This window comes from Lolium perenne, chromosome 3 (genome assembly GCF_019359855.2).
Source record: "Lolium perenne isolate Kyuss_39 chromosome 3, Kyuss_2.0, whole genome shotgun sequence".
Classification (NCBI taxonomy): domain Eukaryota; kingdom Viridiplantae; phylum Streptophyta; class Magnoliopsida; order Poales; family Poaceae; genus Lolium; species Lolium perenne.
Window position 1 is genome coordinate 52,244,600 of NC_067246.2, and position 10,083 is coordinate 52,254,682.

Consider the following 10,083-nt stretch of genomic DNA (forward strand, 5'->3'; position numbering starts at 1 on the left):
ATTGTATTTATACTAAAAAATTATACTTTATTACAACTTACTACTTAATTTGCTTACTTTCTTAGACTATTTGAGCACATCAATGCATTGCATAATGTCAATTACAGTTTCTATTTTCTTACAAAGGCCTAACATAAAAAAATATAGTTACATTAGCTGGCGGTAAAAGTGATTTTCCTTTTTTGATAGTTTCCTTTGAAAGACCATTAGACCAAATTTTTCGTAAATATAAAAAAGACAAAATTGTATCTCTTCTTAGATTATTAGTTCACGATTCCTGCAGGAATTATAACGTGTGTCCACATGGATGTGTGTATTTAAGAATCATTTAACATATTTGTATGTATCGCAACAATACTACAAATATCTTGAAAGAGTTTCCAGTGCATGATTAGATATACTGCATAAGCGAATAGGAAATTTTCCATGTGAAAGTATCTTTTTTAGACTGAGCAAGTATAAAATGGACACACTCAAACCACCAGCCAATGCACACACCCAAAAGCATCTACTAAACTGACGCTCACCCTGATTACGTTGGCTTGCTTATGATGATGAGTGGATTTTGCGCCCACCATTTATTTTAGTTTAATAGTTATAATTTTTTGATCATCTCAGAGCATACCATTATCCTTGAAGGAAGGTCCAACAAGGAAGATGAAGAAGGGAGTCGTCTTCATCGAGCATCACCATAAGGGATGGAGCCACCATGCTTCTCACTTCACCCCCTCTTAGCCGCCCGTGATGGGTTGCCCCTGTGCACTTCCAAAATACTAAATTAGTTGATCAAGTCTCTAGATTGACGAAGTCGCCACACATGCCTTCATATCGACGAGAACGACATCTCACTGTAAGATACACATACTCTCGCGGTTCCCAAGCAAACATAACCTAACTGAGGTGGCGCACAAAAATGCATGACACAATGACACCACGTAAGTTTCAGCCCCCCAATAATGCATTTTCTCAACAACTAGCCGAGGTGGCGCAAGAGCACCCACCCAAATTGGCATCATCAACAGCATGACTCCTCCAGGTTATGCCACCTAGCTTGGAAGATACTAATCTTAGCAAACAAATCTCACCGAAAGCGTCCGGAAACTAGTCGGCAACAGCGACATGTTGCCATGCCGACATGGATTAAGTCGTTGTAACCACTTGCAAATCACCCTGAGCTTATAAAACTCGATCAGCACCCCTGCACAATGAATCCTACTACGCAGGGCCGCTCCTCGCCCTCCGCTTGGCAGATCTCAACAGCTCTACCTCCGCTCCACCTCGTCTTCCTCGTGAAGCGAGCCGCGATTCCTTCCAAAACCAAAACCCGCTGCTGCCCTTCTGACGACGGCGCACACTGTCACCCAGCCCCTCAAAGATCCACGCAGCAGGCTGAGCAGCAGAGACACCTGAATTCTTTTCAAATCCCGGAGCGGATTCGGCACACAAACCCACATCCCACCCGTCGAATCTTCATCTTCCTCCTCGTCGTCGCAGCGGCGGTCATGGGGAACAGCATATACCGGTTCCTCTGCGGCGTCTGCTCCGACCTCTCCGACGCCGCCTTCACACCCCACGGCGCCCACGACTCCGTCGCCAAGCTCGGCCAGGACATCCTCAATTTCCAACGCACCAAGCAGGTACCCTACCTCAACCTCCATGATTTATCGGCTCTGCCGTTGCTGCTGCTAATTACGAGCTGGATTGTTGCTTCTCGTTTCAGGTCCCGGAAGGGCTCGGCCGGCATGTCGTCTCCTCCCAGAACGCGCAGGCCAACTGGTATGAATTCCATTTCCCCTTAACTTCGTGCCTTCTTCCTTCCTGAGTTTCAGCCAATTTGTTCCCATCGATTAGTTTAAGTTAAAGCTGGTATGACGCGTTTGTCAAAGATCCAGAAACAGCTAGCTAGCTGCCGTGGATGCGAGGGTTTCCAGGTGTGAAACTGTGAAAGCGACCTCTAACACAAGAACTGGATAAATGGAAATAAGCATACATACATATTAAAAAAAAGAAGAAAAACTATGGTAGTAGAATTACCTGAACTTGGTTGGTTCAAGTGCTATGTATTACTTGTTGACATGTCAGAAATGAGAATGGCCGTAGTTTTAGGCAAAGAGATGGATAATTACTAGTAATTAAACAAAGAAATGAAGAATTCGGTACAACGAGCAGCTGGCACTGCCTCTCGTAGACGGCTGAAGGTTCCGGGAGGTTTCCTTAGAATTAACGATGAACACTCGTCAGTAGTAGCAGAAAAAGTTGCGATCCAGAAATGTTGTGATGTTTTGTTTCTCTGTTACTGAATTCCGTGGGTGTTGCTAATGTAATTGAAGGTACAAGAAACTGCAAGTGGCATGGAAGAAGGCCAGGCCGACCCCGACGACGCCGGAGGACGCCGCGCAACTCGTCGTGCTCACGCTCAAGAACCATCAGAAGGCAGATGTCGAGGTATAATGCTCATTTTCTGTTCTATTGAAATCACACTCTGCAGTCTGCGCCATATACACTGCTCACCCATGTCTGTTCCTTCAGGGCTTCCTCGCCTTCTACGGCCTGCCAAACCCAAATGGGGCGGCACCATCAGCACCACCATCTCATGCACCAACACCGACCCCGGCAGCTCACCCCACTGCCCCCACACACAAGCCAGTCAAGGCCGAGCTGCACACGCTCCCGGTGGACGCCAAGGCGGTGGCCGACGGCGACACGGTCACGGTGTACGTGGACGTGTCCGATAGCAGTGAGTCCGGCAGCGTGCCGGCTGATATAAAGAAGGCCGCGGCGGAGCGGACCAAGGCGCGTGCCAAAAGGGACTACCCCACGGCCGACGCGCTCCAGAAGACCATTGCCGATGCGGGATACAGGTCACTTCAGATTGACATTGTCCATCGATCAGGTGTGACATCAGGGATGTGACAGTTCTGAAACGTTGTGAATATTATTTTGCAGGCAAGTCCCGAATGCCAAGGGCCAGGAGGTGCTTGCGAGGAAGTACAGGATTAGGCTAAGGTTAGTTTGGTTTTGTGCCACACTGTGGTATAATTGATTCTCTGATCAATATCGAATGGCTTGGGTGGATTTTGTTGATCTGGTGTTATGTGAACTGAACTGAAATGAAATGCAGTGGGATCGACGCACCCGAGAGCGCGATGCCCTATGGCAAGGAGGCAAAAGAGGCGCTGCTGAAGCTTGTGGAGGGAAAATGTCTGACGGTGCACATCTACGACACCGACCGCTACGGCAGATCCGTCGGGGACCTCCACGCCGGTGGAGTGTTCGTGCAGGTGAGGAACTACAGAATGCATATTAATTTTCAGAAGAACAACTCACCTCGTGGAAGCAACTTAATTAGGAGGGTGGAAAGTAGCAACATATACATATTCTTGCCATTCACGGCATGCCATCTTGCATTCCTGTTAGTTTAATAGTAGGGTTACTTAGGCTCATTAAAAAGCTTAGATGCTGCATTTGAATTGAAGCAAACTAGCAAACTGTTGCTTCTGCATTCTGCTAGGAACACGAACTGAAATAAGCCTCCCTCAAAAGTCAACCGCTTTGCAGAACTACAAAAGATAACATATTCCTGTTTCTGTCTACGCAGGAGCAAATGTTGAAGAAAGGCTTTGCATGGCACTACGCTGCCTATGATAAACGCGCGGAACTTGCCAAGGTAAAGCACTACTACGAGTCCATATATACAGCTAAACATACTATGCTGTATGTGACCGCTAGCTTGACTGAACAAAATCCGTGGAGACTATCAAGTTAATTGGAATCAAATCATGTACGCAAAACTAACGCAAGACACTAACCATAACTTTGATCTACCTGCAGTGGCAGAGTCAAGCGCAGGCCGCCCGCAGGGGCCTGTGGGCGTCGAAGAAGCCACAGGAGCCGTGGGAGTACAGGAAGGCCAAGCGCAATGGCGGTGCGTGATCGTTCGACAGGCTGCATACAGAGCTCTTCCATATGTTGGAGTACTGTTAATTGTGTGTATGTTGTAACCATGAACGGCTGATTGATTCATACCCTACACTGCTGACTCATAACCCAGTGCAGCACCTGCATCTCTGTACAATTAGTGTGTAGTAAGAGAAACTAGCTAGCACAGGGTCGTGAAGCAGGAGGGACACATTGATTTGTTGGCGTGTTGTGTTGTTGTATGTGATTTGGGTAACAATGTTGTACACTTGCTCGCATTGGCCTGCTGATGTTGTTGTAAAACAGTTGTTGAGTTGAATGTGTCCGTATGCTGGTAAGATGATAGTTTTTTTGCTACTGTTTTTATGATTAAGTGTTTATTTGGATAGTGCTGACCGTCCCCGGGGATCAAATCCTCCGATCCTCCCGGGTCCACAGCCGTCCAATGTACCCCCTAGTTGATATCAACCGTTCACACTTCTTTCTGTTTCGTCGACATGTCACTTTCCTTGACCCATCGCTTTCCTGAACTTTTCCTGTGGTGCACCCTTTTTTTCACAAGAAATACACAGGTGCACACCAACCACCCCCTGGGGATCGGCGGGCTTTGCCGTGACCCATGAGCCATGAACTATAACCACCGGAGAGACGGCGCTCACACCTAGTCCCCTTGCAGCAAAATCCAACGCCGCTACAGCACCACGTAAACCAACCTACATGTCGCAGCTATGACGTCGGAGACAACAACTTGAAGCAACATCGATACTGCAATAATTTCACTTTTTTCACACATCATATGGCTAAGTCTGTTGCTTGTAACTCTCTCGTATTATATCCTCTTGGTCTCTTTTGCCTTCCTTTATCATAATTGTCCATAGCACCTACACACATGTCAAAGAGAAGGAAAAGTAATAAAATCCAACTAAAACTACTAATTGTGAAAATCTCATATGAAAATCAATAAGAACTTGTAACCATGCATAATAGGCATAGTTCTAGCTAGACGGAGCATGAGATGAGTAACAATATGATTGTTTTGTATGCTTAAATATGCATCATATTTGGACTCATCGATATTGAACATCAATTTGTTCATAAGGCGCATCACTCCTTTTCAAGCTCTTGTTTGCAACAGTGGAGAGTAAATTCTCCTTAACTTTATTTAGATATGGAGGAGTCTCCATATATTCTTTAACTTGTGTAGAGGATACTAGAATGGAGGATACTTCATTAACCTGCTTGACAATTTTAGCACAGAGTGTTTAATAGGCTCATCATAAATCTTAAAACCTTTTTAGGGACATCTATATGATTAGCATAAGATTAGTAACTTCAATCAAAACATAAGGATCAAAACCAAACCTATTAGTCAACTCTTCAAATAAAATATAAGTAGAGAAATTCTCTACACAAGGATATTCATATTATAACCGGGTTGTGTTACCTTTATCAAGTCTCCAATTATTCAAATAAACCTATTACTCAACTCTTCAAATAAAATATAAGTAGAGAAATTCGGTACACAAGGATCTTCTTTTCCTCTTAGGTAATATTACACACAAATTGGTCAGCATAATATTTTTAGTGAATCCATGTAGTGGATTTTCACGAACGAGTTCCTTCTATCTCCCCCAAAGCTTGAGCAATACTTTTCCCATCATGAGGCCGGAAAATATATGTGGTGACCCGACATACCACTGCATGTTGTAGTATGAAAGTCTGATATAACACCAATGAAACACCATTCCACTAGTATTATATCGCTCAGAGTGGTACAACATAAACATATGTGGGTCCAAGGCATGTCTATAGAATTACACACAGACTCTGTTACATAAGATCATCACAGCCTCCTACTTTACAATGAGGTAAAACTGCAGATAACTCCAGAAGAACGACTCGTAGTCTAATCCTATCACGAACTCTATTTGTAGAGTATTTAACTAGCTATAGAGGCTAAGAATAGATTCTAGCTGAATAGGAGCTAGGTTTAGGAAGCTAGTTCCCTTCTATGGCTAAACTAGGTTTCTCCTTGTTGGATGAGGTTTCTGACAAGGTCATGTCTCGTGAAGTAGTTGTTGACTCCTCGGCCTTCGAGTTGTACTGTAGATCCTCCTTCGATGCCTCCATATCTAAGCAGGGGATTTAAGAATGGGATGAGTACGAGCGTACTCAACAAGTTCATTATAGGAAAGAGGTGTTTAATGCACTAGCTACAACATTAGACCAGAAAGTCTAATACCAATGCAGGTTTTCATAACCATTTCTTCAAAAGGTTGCTTTTATTCAGAAGAACTATGTCCGTCAGCCTTCACCGGTTTACTAGAACTTCATGGAGTTTTCTTTCCGGCAGCGTTCGCAGTTCCATATCCCGGAACAGGGAGTGACAGGTCACGGTTCATTACACTCTGCAGAGGTTTGTTGCTTTACCCATAAGAGATCTTAACCTTGGTGCCAACCGGGGGCGACCCGTCCACACTTCCTTTGGTGTGAGGCCCGGTATAAGGTCTAGCCAATCATGTTCCTCCGCTACCTCGAACACCCACCCGTTGTTGCAATCTCCGACCCTGGGTCCACGCCGGTCCTCTTACATCAATTAAGAATGGACCCCGACCACGACGACAATGCATGGCTCTACCATACATTCCTACGCCGGCAGTTGCAACCCATCATAGACCTCATTACTGTGGGGACTTCTACGGGTTCCCCCCTGCATCTTGTCTCTCGAGATCAAGTGCACCCAGTAATGAGCATCCGTTGATGAACGAGAGGTGGAAACACTTTTGACTACTCCGTCCCACTCCGAATCTCATGGTTAACACGGGTATTACGGCACAAGAATCACAGGACGATATTTGTTGTTTAATCCTAGATGGATATAAACCCTTGCAATGGAACCTCCACCATATCAACACAATCCATGGTTCCATTGCCCACCACATAGTCATATTCATAGTTATGAAAATAGTGGTTTTGGTTTTTATGCAATAGTGATAACCATAGTACTTTGCAAGTAATTTGATAAAAATACTCGAATGACATGAGCAAGTGCTGAACTTGCCTTTCTTGACTGCAAGATTATGCAGGCAAGGTCTTCGATACGCAATAACTCCAAATTCTGAAATAGCATCATCGTCCGGTAAGGACGATGTTTAAAAGATTGGCAAGGATGCAATAATGCATAAGTATGAGATGCAATCGCTCTAAGCGTGACCTAACCCCGATGATTTAGGATCAGTGAGTTGTAATGATTGGTTCAGGGTGTGTTGTACTTTTAGAGTGATTCACATACAAGGTTCTTATTCAGGTGTGATTACTTGGTATCATGAACATGTAGATACTAAAGCACAGTAATCAATTGAGCACACAAAGAATGATAATTGGCATAATGTTAACATGTAAAGAACAGTTGCCAGTTTTAGTACTATATGGCATGGTTAATGATTGATTATCCTATACTTTAAAAGAATAACTTTTGAAGAACATGTTCTTTAATGAAGAACAAGTATGATAATTAGGTTCGTGGGGTTCTATGGTTGACTATGGTTTTATCTAGTTTCTGGAGTAAGTATTAGATGGATCCCAACAATGTTGGATTCATCAGCTACTAGCGCTTATATGGTTTTAGTGAAGCATATTATAATCAAATCATCATATATAGGTGTCATCAAGGTTGGTATACCTTGTTTTTGATAGCTGGATAGGGTTTATCAAACCAATTAAGCAGGTTTGATGACTACTCCCTATTTACTTCAAAAGAATAACTTTTGAAGAACATACTTCTTAAATAATAAGAAGTATATTAATTAGGGTTGAGGTGCTCTAGGTTTTACTGTTGGTTCTATTAAGTAAGGAATAATTGGCTCCTAAATAGGATGGTTGATAAGTATCCAACACTCGTAGGGTTTAGTGGAATATGGTTAGGTAATGCTCAAGATTTGGCATAGTTGCTCCTGCGGTTCATCACATTGGTGTGATGCTAAATAGGAATGAATAAGGATGATGGCTTTAGTAATAGGATCTAGGGTTTACACTTGGTTGACCCTACTTGATGATTTAGGTCTGATGAAGATGAACACATGGGATACCCATATATTAGTGATAGGTCTTCTACATTTCATGTGACCAAGACAAGTATCTAGGTTCTAAATGGTTCTATGATTTAAAAGAAAATTAGGATGATCACATGGTATAACCTAGGGTTTAGGTTTAGGAACAATTTGGGTTTCATATTGATTAATGGAGCTAGGGTTCCAAATTGAATTAGTGTTTTAGGAATCACATGAAATGATAGGGTTATAATATCATTCAATATGGAATTAGGGTTTTCTAATTACCATATAGGTCTATGATTAACAACTTCAGGTTAAAGTTGAAGTTATTAATAACTTTGAAATAAAAATAATATTGCATTTGACATTTTATTATTTTTAGGGAATTAATAATTAAGGTAATTATGATTTAGGGTTTAAATCCTTCTAATAAGGATTTAACAAAACAATAATTAAAGAGAATTAGTTTTAATGGTTTCTTTATTTATTTACTGGTTTTTATTTAATTTGGAAAGTTTTCCTAATTATTGAATTTTAATTGAATTTAGAATTAATAAATAGGGCTTAAATAACAAGTATTAAATAATTGAATTTTTATTAAAAATAAAAATTTCATATTATATTTTTATTAGATAGAGTTTTCTTTTCTAAGAATTTTAATATCTTATTTTAATTTTTCTGAGTTAATATGAATTTTCTAAATTTCATGTAAGGTTGCAGCAATTTAATGGATTTAAATTTAAAACTAGAAATGCTAACCACACCCGGACCACAACTACCCGTAGCCACTGATTGGTGGGCCAATGTCCATGTCACATGCCACTGGGGCGCCATAGTGGCATGGATCATGGTGACCGGCGGTCAGAGCTCGATGGTCACCGGTGCTGGGCTACTCCCGCGAGCGCGTGGATGGTCTGGTTGGGTGCGCGGCCTCCTACTGGACCTAAAGGTGGCGGCGCCGCGCCCTAATGGTCGCCGGAGTGGCTCCGGCGAGCACCAACAGCGGCGGCGGATGACGGCTCACATCGACGGAGTGCTACCGAACGAATTAGGACGCGAAACTAGTACCTATCGACGGGAAATCTTATCGTGATGCTCTCCAAAGGGTCGGCGACGTTGATTAGGGGCGGAGATGAGCTCAATTCCGCCATTTTCGGCGATACCCGGCGACAGAGATGAGGCCGATTCGCGGTACACGATGCTTCCCAGCTCGATTCCTTTTGCACCGTGAACATGTCGAGGACGGCGGAGATGATGGTGGTCGCGGCGAGGTCTGGGGCTTCCTCAATCGCCGGCGATGAACGGAGGTTGGGGGGCTAGGGTTTCGGCATAGATAGAAAATGGCGCAGAGAAAGGGGAAATAAGGGCTTCCGCTGCGCTTCATAAGGTCTCTGGCGTGTGCTAGCAGTCCATAACGGCGGCGGCGGTCGCGGGACGTGGCCACACCGTCGCGGTGTCTCTCTCCCGTGCGTGCAAGCGAGGCAGAGACGAAGGAGACGAAGACGCTCTCGTCCTCTTCGTGTTTATCTGGAGCGAAGGGGTACGGGCCAGTGTTGGGCTGTGGTTTGGGGCTGGGCCTTGGGCTGCTCGGTGGGCTGCAGCGTGGTAGGGTAAGTCCAGGTGAGCCTCCTCTCCATTTTTTCCTGTTTTCTTTTTCTTTCTTATTTTCTGTTTTCATTTTCTATTTGAATTCATATTTGATTCAATACTGTTTGCAGATATTTGTAATTATACTAATTCATTCAAGATTTAGTATACTGACTATTGTTTCACTATTCTATTTGAATTCATATTTTATATTAGATAACTAGCATATTTGTGAACTTATTCAAAATAACAATTAGACATAAACTTATATTTTTACTTTCATTTACTTTTTATTATGCAATCAATTCTGTTTAGAATTATGAGAGTGGATACTTTCATCTTAAAATATTTCAGAGATTGTTATTATGTCTTGGTTTCCATTTGAGGAATTAATCACTGGCATATTATTTCATGTGAGCAACATTTTATTAAGATTTTGTAGGTTTGATGATAACCCATATTAAAACTAACATTAGTGTTATGGTCTCTTAATCCTTTGACATACCTAGAGTAAATATTACTCTCC

At 42.8% G+C, this 10,083-nt stretch overlaps 1 protein-coding gene across 1 annotated transcript; it reads left to right on the forward strand.

Moving 5' to 3' along the window:
• The first annotated feature begins 1,101 nt into the window (after positions 1–1,101).
• On the forward strand, positions 1,102–4,237 carry LOC127341271 (probable staphylococcal-like nuclease CAN1). Its single transcript, XM_051367074.2, has 8 exons — positions 1,102–1,637; positions 1,721–1,776; positions 2,331–2,445; positions 2,530–2,861; positions 2,947–3,006; positions 3,122–3,281; positions 3,599–3,667; positions 3,832–4,237. Exons 1-8 carry the CDS (start codon positions 1,206–1,208, stop codon positions 3,931–3,933), a joined length of 1,326 nt encoding a protein of 441 aa, XP_051223034.1. The 5' UTR covers positions 1,102–1,205; the 3' UTR covers positions 3,934–4,237.
• The last annotated feature ends 5,846 nt before the right edge of the window (positions 4,238–10,083 follow it).